Genomic DNA, 17,716 nt, shown 5'->3' with positions numbered 1-17,716 from the left:
GGTACAGCTGGTCCAGCAGACTGGAAGGGCTGGTGACCTCAGGTAGTGGGGGGGCAGAATCAGTTAGTAGAGCTTGGTGATCTGCTGAATCAGTATAGCTGCAGGCAGAAAGGGACATTCATAAATACACTCAAGTATTTCAGTAAATTTCAGAACAGGTTTATAAGTACAACACTACTGAATATTTTTTCATGAAAATTGATGTTCTACCAATTTGTGGCAGAGTGGCAGTTGCAAAGCCTCGCAGTTTCATCAAATACAATATCTTGTTGCAAAGGCATTTGATAGTAGATTTTACTATACATTTAGTCTGTGAAATTCCTTTTAGCTATGCTTTAGTGTTTGTTATGTATTATCATAAAGCTCTCTTTTTGCTGTTTTTATTTTCCCTAGGGACATTGTTTGAAGATAAAGGAGATAAACATGCCAAAAAAGGAATTTGTATTTGGGAATGTATTGAAAAGATGCACAAAAGGAGCCCTATTTTCTTCAATTATCTCTATGCCCCTGCTGAAATAGAGGTATGATTTAAAAAAAAAAAACAACCACAAAACCAAATAAAACCCAAACCAAAAAAAAACCCAGGTAGTTTGTTATTTTGGATGATTCCTTGCATATATTTTGATACTTTATTTGTTCTCAACTGAATTAAGCATTTGGCATAGTTGGCCCACCTTGATTGATTGGAGTGGTGTCTCACAGGCTTATATTCTCAGTCATCTTAGTTATGGAAATGTCATTTAAAGGGCCAAATTCTGGAACGTGTATGATGCATCCTGCTGAGATAAATGAGGATCTTTGTTTGATTTCATTTAATTATATGAATGATTATAAAAGTGATCCTAAAGTTTGCACAGATTGTTTAAAAAAAAATTACATACTGCAAACCACAGGGGAAATGAGTTTAGAGTCGTAATGGGATACATTTCATAACAGTCTGATTGAATCACATATCTATATCACTGTCTCATATGATAATGAATGTCCACTAGATTACACTGTGTCTTGAATAATTATATAAAGTTCACAATACACCATTACAGAATTCTGCAATAGCAAGGGAAGAAGCAGTCAAGTAAGGTGCATGCTAACTGAATGTCTACCTTATTTTTTAAAAGAAAAAAATATAATACAAAGTGATCTGTTTTAAACTATTCTGAAAGACCTACAGTCCCTGGCTGCCTACCTCATATTACTGTGATTTTTTTCCAAGTGGTGTGTCCACCTACATTATACAGCCTGTCTCCTTTCTCTGATGGTAAAGAGTCTTGGATATTCTGCTGAGAAAAATTGAAGGGTGATTGCTATTGAGTGCCTTTTGTACGTTTAACAGGAGACACAAAGACTGTGAGGGTACCAACTGCATATGGTGAATTAGAGTTCTTGGTCAGCACCTGGTTTAGTAGAAGGATAAAAGGGAGCAGTGTATTCCCAAAGCTAGTATTAGTTTTAGGTTTTGATCTAACTGAACCAATATCTTGCTGTGGAAATTATCAGACTGCAGCACTACTCACCCTGTACAATATACTGTTCAATTTAGACTAATCTAGAAAATACAAGTTTTGCATCGTAAGTCTGAAACTCAAAGACTTTCTTTCTGTCATTATAATAAGACTTTTTTTCAAATAGGCACTGAAACCAAATGTAAATATGTCCAGCCTCAAAAAGTGGGATTATTATGTAGAAGAGATTTTGGCTACAGGTCCTTCCTATGATTGGACCATGGTAACTGCAAAATGCAGTGTTTCAGAGGAAACCGACCAAACAGATGGTTCACTCTCTCAGACAAAAAGGAAAATAGTATGGCCATGTTATGATGATGTTAAAAAAATACAACCTGATGCCATCAGCAGCCTTTTAAATGTAAGTACATCTGTTACACGGAACAGTAAGTTTTCTTATGCTCATGAAATTCATATTTACTTTTTATTTGTTATTGCCTTATAGAAATACTGTTATTAAAAGGATCATGATAGATGTCAAAACAGGTATTTAGTAAAATTGACTGTTTGATCTTGAAAAGTGGTGTAGGTCTGGGAATCAGTCAGGCTTCCTGCGAAGTTTATGTTGTTCTGAATGAACACTTTTCTGGGAGTACAGTTTAATAGTAGTTAATAACTATGAGAAAACCAGTCATGGATTTGTTTTTTTCACTGTCATTTTTAAATAATAAGGTAGGGAGCATAATACATTTTTAGGTTGCCTTGTATAAGAAATGCAGGAACAATTTGGGCAAGTGTTGAATCTAGACTTCTTGTCTTCTTTCTACTCAGTTTAAAGTAGGTGTGCAGTAAAATGACAAAGACCCAGATTTCCAGACAGATCAGAAAACAGAGTCTGGCAGATTTGTGTTACAAAGCAGATAATACAAACATAAACCGAACATCTTGGCCCAAATTTCTCAAAAAAGCTTTCCTTGAATGCTCTTAGTTTATTCATGTTTGCTAGGACTGAACTCATAAATTTGGATTCTTCAGAATATTTTGGTACTTGACATAGATGCTTGATTTTGGCTTTTTCTTGTCTGGGCTCATGTAGGCTGCTTAGGTTTTGTCCTTTCTTCATTAGAAGATGAAAAAGGATCCCATTATCATGGTAATTGTTGTAGTTATTTAGAATGATTTAACATCTGTTTTTTCTTAAATGTTTGTTGTTTGATTATAATTAATTAACAGTCCTAATATTTAGATTATAATCTTCACTGATAGCTCAGGAAAATTACAAGGGCATTTTTTTACTTCCTGGGGCTATTGTTTCAAGCCACATGCATATTCAGATACACATCACTACGTACAGTTTTTTATTTTGAAAACTATTTGCAGACTTTACCTTATATTAAAGCTAGGATTGTGGACTAACATTGCAATGCTTGGAAAATTTAGATATGCTGTGGGCTCCCAAACTCCCCCAAATCAAGGATGATTTTTAGTAAAGTCTTAAGGCAGGAAGTTTCTGAATGGATTTGAGATCTTGAAGATAGACTTGCTTTTGCTAGTGTGTTAGCTTTTTTCTGGCACATTCCTCAAATTTCTTTTGGTCCACTCCTTCCAATCATAATTGATCAAACACAGGAACAATGCCCAATTAAAAAAAAAAGTCCCCTTGACTCAAGATAGCCAGAACTTCTCAGATCTTATAATTTCACAAATGCAAAGCAAAAGCAATCTCTCAGGAGGGGTCTTATCAGGGATTCTTTAGCAAAAAACCAGAGTTTTCATATCAGGTAACTAGAGGCCAGAAATACATCAGGAATATAGCAACAATGTTCTGCATTTCTTCCTGGGGTAGATGCCAAACTATCCATATCCACAACTGTGAGAATCTGCCATATAACAGGGAAATTAGCCATATTATATTCCAAAGATATGTGGGTCAGGTTTTATAGAGTTTAAATGTTATTTGTGAATTAGATTATAGTAATAAAAGCACTGGAGAGGAACATTTGGAAATCTTTGAAGAGGTTGTGTAAAGGTTACAAAAATATTCTAAGTTTAAAAAGCAAAGTGAACTTTTTTTAAAACAAGTTGTTAATTTAGGGCTATTGCTGATGTAGGAGAAAGACCTCTCTTTAATCATAAATCCATTGAGAATGTGTTGGTATCCAAAAAAATGTTTGAACTGAGACCCTATTTAGCAATGGTAAATTATTAGGGAAGATTGATTCTCCCTTAGTTTATGATGATATGCCCAAATTTGTTAGTTCTAAAGATATTTTTCAGTTGAAAACTAGATATTGCTCTTCAGGATATAAAGCTGAAACAGAGAAGTTATTGAGTGTCTTAACTCAGAATTTTCCTTGGTAGAATGTGGTGCTCTTCTATTAAGAGCAAAAGGTGTAGTTTTTTAGCAGTAAATGTTCAAATGTGTTTGGGTACATAACAATCCACTTCCAACCAGATGTGTGTGATGGCTCTATGGTTTCCATAAATCCTTATGTTTATGAGTTCTAGAAAGTTAACCAATCTGCACATTTCATTCATTTAGTCCTAAATGAAGCCTTTAAAGACTGCAGATAATAAAATGCATTTTAACACACACATTTCTGTAGAAAGCTTCTCAATTCACTTGTACCACATCAGAGGCAGACAATATATATGAGCTAGGTTGTTCAAATCTTAAATTCCCAAAAGCATACTTTGGAAACATAAATGTTCAAAAGTAGCTCCAAACAGAAGTGCTTCCCTTTAATACCATTTTTTATGGCCTTTCTGCATGAAATCAGAAACAAGGTGCCGATAGTAAGAGTAACTACCCATCCATTTTTAAAGAAAACGAAGGGTAATTGTGAAACAGCACACCTATTGCCTCTGTTTTCTCTTTCAGAGATTAGTTGCAAATAGTTTTAAAATAATTTCTCCATTTTAAAAAGTTAGATTTCTCGACAAAACTCAAAAACAACTCATTTGACAGGAAGTTTGAAGTTCCTGCTGCTTCTTTTTTGTAAGCACTTGCTTTCCTTGCTTGTAAAATTCAGTGAAATTATACCACAGCATAGCACATGCAAGAACCATGTCTTCAGTACAGGCTAAAGTTCTGGGTTAAACGTTTCCCATAAAGACTAGCTCTTGAAATGATCCTCTGACATGAGTATGTTGTGATATATTCAAATGAGCTAACTTATCTGAGCAATGGTCAACAAAGGGAAGTGCAAAGTCCTGCACCTGTGGAGGAACAGCCCCATACACCAGTGTATGCTGGGAGTGCCCAGCTGGAAAACAGCTTTGCAGAAAGGGCCCTGAGTGTCCTGGGGAACAGCAAGCTGACTGTGATCCAACAACGTGCCCTTGCAGCAATGATGGCTAGTGGTATCCTAGTTTGGATTAGGAGTGTTGCCTGCAGGTTGAGGGAGGTGATCCTTTCTCTCTACTTAGCCCTGCTAGGGCCAAACCTGGAGTACTATGCCCAGTTTCAGCTCCCCAATACAAGAGAGAGATGGGGCTACCAGAGAGAGTCCAGCAAATGGCCCTGAGGATGATTAAGGGTCTGGAGTCTGTCTTATATGAGGAAATGCTGAGATAGTTGGGACTGTTTAGCCTGCAGAAGAGAAGGCTCAGAGGGGTATCGTATCAATGCATGTAGATATCTGAAGAGAAGGTGTAAAGAAGATGGAGCCAAACTCTTTTCAGTGGTGCCCAGTGACAGGACCTGAGGCAATCAGCACAAAGTGAAACACAGGAAGTTCTGTGTGAACATCAGGAAACACTTCTTCACTGTGAGAGTGACTGAGCACTGGCAGAGGTTGCCCAGAGAGGTTGTGGAGTCTCCATCATTGGAGATACTCAGAAATCACCTGGACACTGTCCTGGGTAACTGGCCCTTGGTGACCCTGCTACAGCAGGGGGGTTGGATCAGATGACCTCCAGAGGTCACTTCCAACCTCACCATTCTGTGATATATGCCTGGTTGCTGGTTGTATTAGAGGTAGTAATCTACTAATATTTCAGTGAAAATGCAAGTCAAATCCTTGAGGGCAGACACATCGCCAGTGTTTCCCACTAATTTGCTAATGTTCCTAAAAAAAGTATTCAGTCCCCATAATTCATTAGGAGTGGTTCATATTCCAGTACTTTTAAGAATTGTGAGAGATGAACCTATGTGTCTTATAAATAAGCAATTACATCACTAAACAGGAGACAGTGATTGCTCAGAGAGAGGCTGGCACACTCAAAGATGCCACTTCAGGATGCCAGTCATGCAAATTAATGTTGCTGTAAATATACACCGTAAAGAACTAAAGCTTTATAAGGGCTCAATGAATAACCAGCAAAACAATACAAATAACACTTCTTATTGTGAGCTGGTTTATAACTTTAGGTTATGTGCCAAAAAGACTGATCCATCAAAGTGGACCCTGAACCAAAAAGTTTATTCCAAATATTGAAAAACTAGTCCTGTACAACTTGTTGCACACACAAGTCTGAATGCTTGACAGAGGCGGCAATTCAATCACTGGATACACATTCAACATCTTTCCATTTGTAGTCAAAGTCTCAGAAGCTTTCTAGCCCAGGAGTTGAAGGGGAAATACTGACAAGGAAGGACTTCCAAAACAGGGCGTTCTGCCAAAGTCAAGACAGTTCACCAGCGTAGGGCTTTATCCAGATTGTTTTGTGTGTGCACATTGTGGATACAAAGGTGGTGATCAGTCTCTACAGTTCTGGAGTGTCTGCAGAGTTAACTCCTGTCTGTACCGTTCAAATATTACAAAGCAGATTACTTAACGGATACATCTTTTGAAAGGCACAGTAGTGCTAGTTGCTTGTAATTACTGATTTCAGGAAATGGATATTCATACAATTGTATTTGTTACAACCTTTCATTTTATACTTACTGACTTATGCTTCCATAAGTCTAGGCAACAGGAGATGAACCAGAAAGATAAATTTAAGGAATTTTTCTTTCAAGGAAATGCAGCTCTTCATTGTCCGTTCCACATATGGAAGGAAAAAAATCTGACTATTTCAGTAAAATTTAAAACTGAGGGAGCAAGAGTAAATCTTAGTGATTTATTGCCATGTAAGTTTTTTTACATGGGGTTTATTAAAGGAGAATTTATTCCTAAGTTTTCAAGTCATATATAGGAGATTGTTGAAAGTTTTTCATTTTAAGTTCTGGAAGGACTACTCATTGTGGAGCCAAAAAGAAGGAATGTGACCCAGTTGCTAAGTAACGAGTTTCAGTTACTTCCAGATTCTGCAGAGAAATCAAGACTAGAGCAGAAAGAGAATGATCAGATTAAAACCTGACTAACTTTTAGCACTAAAGAGCTTGTGTCCTTTTGCAGCAATTTGGAAAGCCTTTTGCATAAAGTCTGTGGTAAATTGATTCAGTCATATGTATCCCATGAGGAAGCGTTTTACACTCAGCACTTTGAAAAGGAACAAGTAATCTAGAGAAGCCTTTAGTCTGGCTTGTGTTCAGCCTTTCTTATTGTTGTATCTACCTATGAAGATACTCCAGACAAAACTATTCTGGTTTTATTTTTTGGCAGGAAGAGAGTCCCGTAATATTTAATGTATATGCAGCTTTCAACTACCTTCAGTATTTAAAACCTCTGGTTTGATACTTGCTGTTAAGCCAGATTTCTTATATTTAGTTTTACTTTTGAGTTTTCTAATGTACCTTCAAGCAGGGAAGAGTTTGTAGAAATATTTTGTTCCTGTTACACTGTCAAATACTGGTTTTTTTATGTTCACATCAGAGTTCAAAATTTAGTTCAGGAGCTAATTTCCTGGTCAAAATGTTTTCTTACCTTAAAAATATAGTCATTTTCTTGTAAGTCTTTCAATCAGTAACAATATTCTAAAAGGCCAATAGGAGTTGGAGAATATTACAAAATCTACTTTAATCATTTGGTATAGTAGAAGTAAATAAAGTCAGAGACTTACTGTCTCTGCTTTGAAAATAAATGGCTTGGGTTTTAGTTGGCTTTTATATAGCATGGGAATTCTCTGTCCTATGGCAATTTTTTGTTCCATCATCAATTCTTAATTGGATTTGTAAAATTGAGTTTTTAATTTGATTTCATTAAGAATCAGATTTTCATAACAATATAGTTGTTGAAAGTAAATATATGGAAAGAAAGCATGACAAGGAATATTGACCACACATCAGAGTAATGACAAACGTAACAATGAGTGTTCACAAGCATAAATTAATGAAATTTCCTTTTTTTACTTAACTTTGCATGCACTGTCTTATTAACAGGAAATAACCCTAACTGGAGGTTATCAACATAGGTCATATTCCCAAATTCCACAACAAGAACATGTTGTTACAGTTTGGCATCCAAATTGAATAAATCTTTCTGTTTCATTTCCTTCTTTTATTACAGCTTTGTATCACATTTTATAAACCAGCGTAAATGTTAATATTGGCAATGTTGGTGTCACAGCACAGAATTTATTCTTTGTAAATGTTTTTATAAAATATAGCCTAGCCTTATCATTGTCGTGTTTCTATTATGGCAATTGGTGTTGAATTTTGTGTGTTCAGGAGAACTGGCAGAGAATTGAAAGCACAATGGCTCTTCCAACCTTTGACACGCAAGGAGAACGACATGGCTGATGCTGTACTTCGTTCCCTTTGACTCCTGAGTCTGGTTGATTTCAGTTCATAGCTGGTTTGACAGAGGTTTTTGAACTTTAGTGAGCAACATGGCCTAAAAGTTCCCTGTGTAAGAATACTGACTAGAAAATGGTTGTATAAAAATGATTGCCAGGAATTGATCAGTTAAAAATGTTTATCCTTAAGAAAACTCTTGTTTGTTTCAGGAAATCGAAAGGTTGGAGAGTAAATTAAATCAGAGCCCAGAAAGATGGCAGCTTTTGTGGGAGAGGGTCAAAATGAATCTAAAGGATGAAACCAGACAAGACAATGTAAGTAGTAAAAGAGCTTATCCAATACAATAATTTCATTCCTGCTGTATCGGCTACCTGGGGCACTGACAAAATCACTGTGTTTCTTGGAATAAAATACTGCTTTTGAAAAATTTAGTATGTTGTTCTAACCCATGATACTGGCTCTGTATTTCTGCATGAAGAAACATATATTTATACTTGTGCTATTTATCTAATTGCTTTTCCAGAGTAGATTAAGGCATACAGACAAAATGAGCATGAGCATTTTACTAATACAGAAATACATTACATTTAAATATATTAAGAAATACATTATATTTAAAAGATTCTTGAAGTACAAAAAAGCTCAGTTCCTGAAAGCACCCAAAAGGACATCACAGATTTTCAGAGATGAGTAAAGATATTCCATGTCTAAATGGAATTTTGGAATTTTAGATTCTAATAAAGGTAGGAAGTGTTCGTGCTTGTGTTTCCAATTCTTGACTACAGTAGAAAGAATAACTGACAACATAGATATTTTCTAAGTCAACAGCTGCCTCTCTGCTATCTACATGCATAAGGAAGAATGCTAGATACTGCTTTTTGTGAGCTTTCCCTATAAACTTGGCACAGTGAGTTACCAGCTCAAGACTGTACCCTAACTGTTCAGTTTCATGTGCTTGTTCAGATTTGCCAGCCTCTATGCAATGGTTAGTCTACAGCACTACTTTGTTACTTGTCCTTTGCTCTCAGGAAAGCAATATGCTTTATGTCTGTCAGAGTCATTCAAGTTTACTTTATACCCTAGACAAATTCAAGATGAAAAAAGTTTTATCCTAGCAAAGCAGAGGATTTCAATTAAAAAAAAAATTAATTGAATTGGAAGCAGAAAAGAAAATGCAAGTAAAAATATACCTGATATCAGTCTGCTGTCCTAGCTGTTTTTTAAGGAGCCTCAGATAAATGCATAGCTAAGGGCCAACCCCAAAGAACTCTATCTCTAGGATGCTGTCATTTAGATTAAGACCAAATTCAGGATCCCTCTTGTCCCCAGGTTCTTGAGATTCTCCTAAAATTATTTGGATCTGTAAAGTAGCTCCTGGAAACTACACTCTTTTTCTTCCCTTCCCATTGTGGAAATTTATTGTATCCAAATGTCTGACTAGTTCTAGATGCTTCTGAGAAAGCAAGGGAAACATTGTTCAGGATTGTCACTGGAATATACAAGGCTTTTCCGAAATACTGATGTCTCACGCCACGTGAACCCTTCTGCTTAAGGAAGTCATTGAATTGCCATCCCTCTGACTTCTTCTCTGAGAAAGCACTGACTTGTATTGTGAAGATATTTTGGCCTCATAATAATTCACAACTTACATGTTGTACCACGTATTATCAGTATAATGTTGAGACAGTCTCACAATGCAAGACACACTACGTTACTTTTTTTCTTTTATTTTCATCTTTAGCTCCGGAGACATCCTTCTGGCTCCTCAGGGATGATGTCAGCTAATCTACATTCCTATCAGAAGAGGTCTTTGTTGGAAATACCTGATAGTGGGCTGGGTGAGGAACAGAGTGCAAGCATCTCTCCCTCTAATGGAGTAGATAGAAGAACAACTACGCTATATAATCATTTCGCATCAAAGAATGATGAAAACAGGTAAACTGAATAAGCATAGAGTATGAACCTTGTATAGATTAGTACAAGTCTTTGCCTTAGGAAAAAAAATTACTTTCATATGCGCAGAATGCTTTGCGACTTTTTTATTCCTTCTTTGTGGTTTTGATTCCATTTAGTTGTCTTGATGGGTAGGCATCTATCTCCTAGCAGTGTCTGTCAATCTTCCCCTTTATATGCACAAGCAAATTGTAGCTGCACAATAATGCATCCAGAGTACTGAAACAGTGTTTATCAGTGTATCACAGTTACCAATAACTAAACTATTGTTTTAAACCCAATTTGGTTTACTGCAGTAAAAGAAGTGTTTGAATATGTATGCAGTCATTTTGGGGCTTTTATATATCACCAGTATTCATGTTATAGAATGACGTCCCAGTTGTATTTTCTGTACCTTTCAGATCTTTTGAAGGTACGCTATACAAAAGAGGAGCTTTACTAAAAGGTTGGAAACCTCGCTGGTTTGTGCTGGATGTGACAAAACACCAGGTAAAACCTTCTCAGATAATGGATGTTTTTATGACTAGTTTGCTGCTTTTTTATGTACTGGGTTTGTATAAATTGATTTTACAAATAATACCAATAATGATTATTTTCAGATGTGATGTGTGTGTTACATCATTATAGACCATATATGTATATTTATCTTGTGTATCTTGTAGTTCATACACTGTTCTGAATGGACAGAGGTGTTTTTAGTATTTTGTTGTCTTTTTAAAACAGTGATAACTGCATAGCATATAATCATAAAAGACTTCTTGGACTGGAAGTCATGCATTATTGTTTGGGCCAAAACATTTTTTTACCCGCTTCATACCCCAGGAAAAAAAAAAGCCAGGTAGTGCCTGAGGACATTTTCTGGGCATTGTGGTATACAAGCAATGCAAGCAGTTTTTTAAAGCACTGCTAACTCTAGAACGTCATTAGGCAATTAAGTGGTGAGCATAATTTGCCCTTTAAAATGACCTCTTTAGTTTCCAAAGGAACTAAAAACTCTTTCTGAGCTAGAGTGTGAAAATCTTGGAAGGTATTTCCTAGAGTGCAATTGGGATGCTGAGAGCCAATATGGTAACTAATAGCAATACTCCATATATAGGAGTGTTTTAGATTAGTCATAGTGATGTAAATTTAGTTGCAGAATTATTCATAAATATTCTGACATGATTGTACAGCAAGGAGAACTAAAACCAGAGAGGATCTGTTGGTCTAAACATTTTACCCAATTTACAATGTATGCTGGAATTCTGCAGTGGAAATTTGTGGTCTCATGTACTTTAAATAACATTGGGTCACCAGGCAGTAGTCTTCATCGAGCCAAATATTCCACCCAGCGTGGGTTGTAACCTCTGAGATGCATGTATGTTTTAGTTGAAAAATATTAATTTATTGTAATCAATACACTTAAAAAATATCTAATATAGATAAAGACAGTCATCTTTTAAAATGCTAATTGAGGATTTCTAGATTAGCGTGGTAAAATACCAACAAATGTGCTGATTATAATTATTCTTCCTGATACACAGGGGAAAAGGTTCATTTTGCAGAGAAAAAATACTTTAACGTTTTTTGTATAACCAAATATCCTCCTGAGTATCATAGATATGGGAGAAATACAGGTCAATCTTAGTTGGAATTCTTTTGTTTGACCTTTGCTATGAAGGTTTGCTTTACTATTTTGCATTGGTTTATGGGTTTTATTTATTTATTTATTGAAAAGCAAGTATCAGATTTTCTCTTCTGGAACTTGTTTGCATATTGAAACTCAGTTTACGGAGTGGTTAACATTCATATCAAAGTATCTTTGCGGGGTGGGGGAAGAAAAAGCAAGCTTCATTTAACCACTAAGTGAAGTATAGGAAAATGTGAGTTTTCTATGTAGTTTATAATTATCTAAAATTATACTTAAATTTTTGCTGATCATTTTAAATTCTTGAAATATAGAGAATAAGTGTTCTTTTAACTCCTTGGTGAAGAAAAGCTTTTGTGTTAGTTTCAGTGTAATGAACAGTGACAAGGTGGTTTCTGTTAGAAAAACTGATAAGGAATCTTGAATCCTAAAGACAGGTTCAGCTTTCATCCTTCGCACATCCTCTGCCCAGAAGCAATCCTTGACTGAAGTTTCTCTGCTCTGAAACTCTGGTGACAAAATGCTCCTCCCCCAGCTCCATGTCTGCACAGGAGCAGATGGTGGAGACTTTGTTATTACCCAGAGATGTCAAACAGAGGACTGGCCAGTTAAGGGCTATCACCAGTCCCACCATTTTGTATATACCAAACTTATGGTTTCTGTCAGTTGTGTCTTAGAAATTTCCCATGTCTGATGTCCTCAGGCCTTAACAATATTTGTGCCTCCCACCCTTACCCCTCCATGCCTCCAAGGTGTATCCAGGAAAAGGGAAGAAGTGGTGAAAGGTCCATCTAAATAGCACATTTGGATTATTTTTTTTTTTCTCTTGTGGTCTAGCTGCGATACTATGATTCTGGTGAGGATACAAGCTGTAAGGGACACATAGACCTTGCAGAAGTAGAAACTGTGATTCCTGCTTCTCCAACAATTGGAGCCCCAAAACATGCAAGTGAAAAAGCATTTTTCGATGTAAGTATTTCTGGACTTTACTTGATCTTTATGTGAAACTTTCTTTTCTTAGTGTGTTTAACCTACTACTTTTAGTCCTGCTAGAAGGTGTGAGCTAGGAAGGAGCTGTCATGCCAACTCAAGACAAAAAATTTTTACACAGCTAGCATCTGGCTCTCACTCCCAACAGCAGAAGTTAAAAAAATGTTACTTTCTGACCCAATTAGTACATTGAGTATTACAGTTTAAAGTTTGCAAGTTTCTTTTTCTGTTTTGTGTGTTGACTTGTCTATCTTCATGTTCTTATTTTTCCTTTGCAGTTGAAGACAAATAAACGTGTATATAATTTTTGTGCCCAAGATGCACAGAGTGCTCAACAGTGGATGGATAGGATCCAGAGTTGCATTTCAGATGCTTAGAAAGGAAAAATGTTCCATAATAAAGACATGTTAAAAGCACCTCTTCCTGTAAGAAGCTAAGTTTTGAAATGTCACTGACAGACAACCAGCCATAAAAGTTCATAATATGCTAAAGTTCCTTTTCTGTTTAATAATTATAACCACTGTAACTGCTATTTTTTTCTGCAGGGAAGACTTTGAAAAATAATAATCCATTTATCCTGAATTTCCACTTCACTACAATTCCTAACTATAAAAGTCGCTGTATTTGCACTATCATCTAATCCTGGTTTTCTTATTTCAGAGCTATTTTGTTAGGAAACCTGTCCAAAGGAAATTGTAGAAATTTTCCCTCCAACAGGAAGTGTGTTTTCACTTTATTTATATTTTTAAACAGAATGTTCTTATTTCCAAGGTAGTCATGAATAAGAGGGAACATGTCTACAATTCCTAAAAATAAATAAATAAATGAAGCTTTTGAGTCCCGTGACATATATATCAGGTTGCCAATGTTTATAGACAGTTGATATTTTTAAAGACCAAAAAGTGAAATTGCCCGATACCAGACTTTCAAGTGTCTCTCAGTGTGCAGGTCATTCTCTAATCTTGTGCTCTACTGAGTGCTTCCACAATGTTGTTATGGAATTTCAAGTTCTAGGGACTATCTGAAGATCACAGCACTTTTATTTTAGATTCTGTTTGCAATTACAATGGGATAAATGAAGCAAAACTGGCTGACACTATCCAGGAGAAACAGAAAACAACAAACTAGGAATTCAGTAGAAGAAAGATCTCTTATGTGTGAGTTGTATATGTTAATTTATATGCTGTTCTGGTCACTGTAAAATAAAAAAATAACAAACATGATAATGCACTAAACAATTAAGCAAGCACTTGCACTGAAATCTTTAAAATGCAGACATTTTGCAGGACAGAGGTAAGTTATTTATAGCGGAACAATACTAGGTAGTTAACATTTACAGATATTAAATATGTACATAATCAGGTTTGATGTGTCATGATTTGATACTTTTTAAACATTTTTTGCACATGAATTGGAAGACTGTTTATAGATTTTTACATTTGATAAAATTGTGTTTGTTCAGCTTAAAATCCTGGTGAAACATTTTTAATAGCCCCAAATTAGTAGAAATTTTACAGTCTACAAATAGTGATGACATTGAGTAGAATATGTAGGTAATTAAGCCATTGTTTTTATTTTGAAATGTTAATATGTTAAATAGCACACTAATATTACAAAAGGTTTGTATATACGATTCACTATTTTCTCATTTTTCCAGACGTTCTGCTTGTAATTTAATGTCAGCCTAACCAAACTTATAAGATTTTTCAGTTATTAAATTGTTTGTGGTTTTTTTATAACTAATGTATTTTGTCAGAAAGGAACATAAATTTCTCACCACACACAATAGGAAATGGAGCTGTTTTTAATGCAATTGCAATTTCAAAACAAAAATATGAAGGATTTTTCTAGCATTTTTCAATTGACAAATTTCCACCTGTGACAATGGTGTTTGCACATTTGTATTTTTTCTTTGTATATGAAGTACTTTTATATGTACTTTGTAAAATACTGATCCTGTTCTTAGGTTATATGAAAATATACATACGACTGCTTATTTTGTAACTAGTTAATTTTAACTCTTGTATGTTATGTGATATATGTATGCTAACCATCTTGTAATAAATATACTTCTTAAGGAAAAGTAAAACCTTTCCTTTTACTGTAAAAGAGAAAAATAAGACCCACATGTTGAAATATTTCCACAGGCACAAGACAAATCCTTATTTACTCTGTATTAAGAATAGCGGGTGTATTAAAAACTATGTGGTCTTTTGTATACTTGTAAATATTCTTACATAAAAGTTGCACTTGAGCATCCTTGACTCAAACACTTGTCAACAGTAACACTAAAGACTAAAGAAATCAGAATTTAAAGCAAAATTTCATTCTAACAAGTCTCAATGTATAGCCTTTACTAAAAGGCTAAATACGTATAATGTTCATACTAAGTTGTTGAATAATGATGGTAAATATATTTTTTTTAAATCCTGTATGGTATTATAGCATAAATCAGCTGCATACTTTCACCCTGAAAAGTATCTCACTTGTATCACCTTATGCAAAAATGATCTAGTTCATAAGAAATGAAATAGAAAAAAATGACAAGGTCTTACTTGAGAATGTTGCATCTGAATTGAATTACTGAGCGTAGTGTGGGATAGCAGAGTTAAAATGGAAAGGGAATGTGTGACAGAGGTAGGGGACCTGTGACAATTCTTGGATGCTGTGGTGCTTAGATGATAAGGTTTGTATATTGAGCTTGGCATGGATGCTAATGTTGCCTTAAATGTTGATCTCAATTTTTAGTGTCTGTATTGATGGAAAATGGACTTGAGCAACTTAACTTAAAAATATCCAAATAAAAGCTGAAATGAGATATGTGATATTTGTGGTGTCTATATAAGGAATATACAAAGGAATGGAAGGTATAGGCTCTTGCTCTGAAGACACAAAGTTTGCAGTGTCCCTGAGGGCCTCTTCTATGCAAAATGAAGATTCAAACAGAGACTTAGAAAATGTAGAGCAGTTAGCATAGCATAAGTTACAGGGTTTGTCAGTGTGTATGAGCTGTGGCAGCAGCAGTAGAGAATTAGGAACAGAGAATTTGCTTGGGAAAAATTCTGTGTACAGAGAGATCCATCTTCATATTCTATGAAAATTTTCCAGAAAAAGGAACCCATCCAGGGAGTTAGAGATGAGGTAAACATGTGCTTCCTCTGGTGTCTCGTATTGCTATTCCCATACTGTGTATCATGACATTTCTACTGTAGAAAAGAGAGAGTACTATCAGGGGCTTTAAGTAAAGGAAGAAGATTGCTTGCCCATCTCTGTGCTCAGTAACAAAGTGCCTGTATAATAAGTGATGGGATGAACTGAGTTTAAATTTTGAATAGTTGTTACTGGTATATTATAGTAGTAATTTCTCTTCCTATCTAACATACAAGTATTTTCTATAAAAGTCCTTACTTTTGATAGAACTTTAGAATTAGTATGCCAAATAATAAAATACTTAGCATGTCCTATGTGTGGGTCACTGGTTATGTAATAATACACAAACAGCTAACAGACCCAGGAACAAATGTTCAAAATTTTGTATCACATCCCACACACATTATTTGTATCTGATATTTTGTGAATTGCAGACATAACAAAAATGTGGTGATCTTGTCCAAATATGTCATTTTGCCTTTTCATCCTGTAATATTCTTGGAGTATGTCTAAGTGGCTGCACCACATTTCTCATTTTTCATATTTGTGATCATCCAAATATTTTGTCTGTTCATGATTATCCTGTGGTTGCTTTCGGGAGTCAGAAAACTGAAATGAATCTACCAGTTCCCCAGTTATGCTAAAGTTCATGCTGAGTATCACTGTTGCACCTACTTTCTGGGGTTTTGTCTGTATTTGACCAGTTTCTTCCCAAATTTTGCTACTGTGCAAGCCAAGGGCAGTATTAGCATCCACATTCTCCTTTAGGAAATTTTCATCTTTGAGGTTTTTTTCACATACAGCTTTTTCTTAATTGACTGTCAAATAAGGATGCTGCAAGTTCACTATTGTTTCCTCTCTTTACTGACTAGTCCACCTAGCCTCTCAAAGGAACAGATTACTAATACAAATACTGCTGATAAGAATTGAGTTTATGTTTCTTTTTGCATAATACAAAAGCTCCAAAGACTAATTTTACCTTTTTTTATTTTTCTGCTGTAGGCCTTTCCAGTCTAAGTTGATATGCCTTTTCACACAAAGGGACTCTTCAGTTCTTTATCTTTAATTTACTACTCTTTAAGATTCTAAGAGCAAATCAATTAAGTGTAGTCAACTATGGTTACCTACCATTCTTATCTACAATCACACTCCAGTAATTAAAACTCAGTAACATCCCTTCTTGTCATTGACAGTTATGGAAGTTTCTCCTCCATCATAAGACTGCCTGTCGAGAGCTGAAGGGACCGAACGCTGATGTCATTTCTAGTTTAGCAAGCAACTATGAAATAAACCCAGCTTTTAATGAGTTGAGATTGTCATAATTCTCACCTGAGTCATTCCTGAGAAGACAAAGAGTCTTTCGTAAACTGAAATATTTGATTTCATATGTTGACTTCATATGTTACTCCCAGAAAGTTCTCAAAACCCAGTCTTGGAATGAAAGGTAAAAGCTGTGTTTTAAAGGCAGACTCTCCAACATAATTATTTGTTTACACCTTGATCTCTATGCAGACCCTGCGAAGCAGGAGATGTGCTAGTGGCAGCTGAATTATAATTCCAGATTGCTAGTCATATCTAGCCAAAATAATGTCCTATCTTTTTCATGGTGGTCTTATCTGATTGATCTCTGCTTCTGTAAAATTTTGCTTGTTGTCAACATCCAATGGGAAATTACATTTTCAGGTTTCACCATATAGTTCAAGATTCTTCCTTTCTCTTCAAATTTTGCTTACATGACAGTATTAGCACTTTTATGAATAGGAAATTCTGCTTGGTTGTGGCAAGTTTACTGTTTCTGTTGTCCATTGCCTACTCTTTGGTAAAGATACTTTGTTTATGTGTCTTCTAGGAGATTCATAGAGAGATTCATACTTTTATCTGTAAAATAGGCAATAATGGAAGATGGAAATAGTTAGGCTAAAAGGACCACAA

The 17,716-nt window shown here is 35.4% G+C and overlaps 1 protein-coding gene across 8 annotated transcripts in view; it reads left to right on the top strand.

The window, feature by feature from the left end:
* The window catches only part of SBF2 (SET binding factor 2), a 266,637-nt gene extending 251,178 nt beyond the window's left edge, over positions 1 to 15,459 (top strand). For all 8 annotated transcript variants that reach the window (XM_075755159.1, XM_075755155.1, XM_075755156.1 and 5 more), the window contains 7 exons: positions 394 to 521; positions 1,630 to 1,863; positions 8,274 to 8,378; positions 9,806 to 9,999; positions 10,419 to 10,506; positions 12,482 to 12,613; positions 12,913 to 15,459. In XM_075755159.1, the coding sequence (XP_075611274.1) occupies positions 394 to 521; positions 1,630 to 1,863; positions 8,274 to 8,378; positions 9,806 to 9,999; positions 10,419 to 10,506; positions 12,482 to 12,613; positions 12,913 to 13,011 (980 nt within the window). In that variant the 3' untranslated portion in view covers positions 13,012 to 15,459. The remainder of the gene's footprint in view (positions 1 to 393; positions 522 to 1,629; positions 1,864 to 8,273; positions 8,379 to 9,805; positions 10,000 to 10,418; positions 10,507 to 12,481; positions 12,614 to 12,912) is intronic.
* Positions 15,460 to 17,716: the final 2,257 nt, after the last annotated feature.

Source organism: Balearica regulorum, chromosome 5, assembly GCF_011004875.1.
Source record: "Balearica regulorum gibbericeps isolate bBalReg1 chromosome 5, bBalReg1.pri, whole genome shotgun sequence".
Classification (NCBI taxonomy): domain Eukaryota; kingdom Metazoa; phylum Chordata; class Aves; order Gruiformes; family Gruidae; genus Balearica; species Balearica regulorum.
Note: the sequence above shows the minus strand (reverse complement) of the source record. Positions and strands in the feature narration are given on the sequence as shown.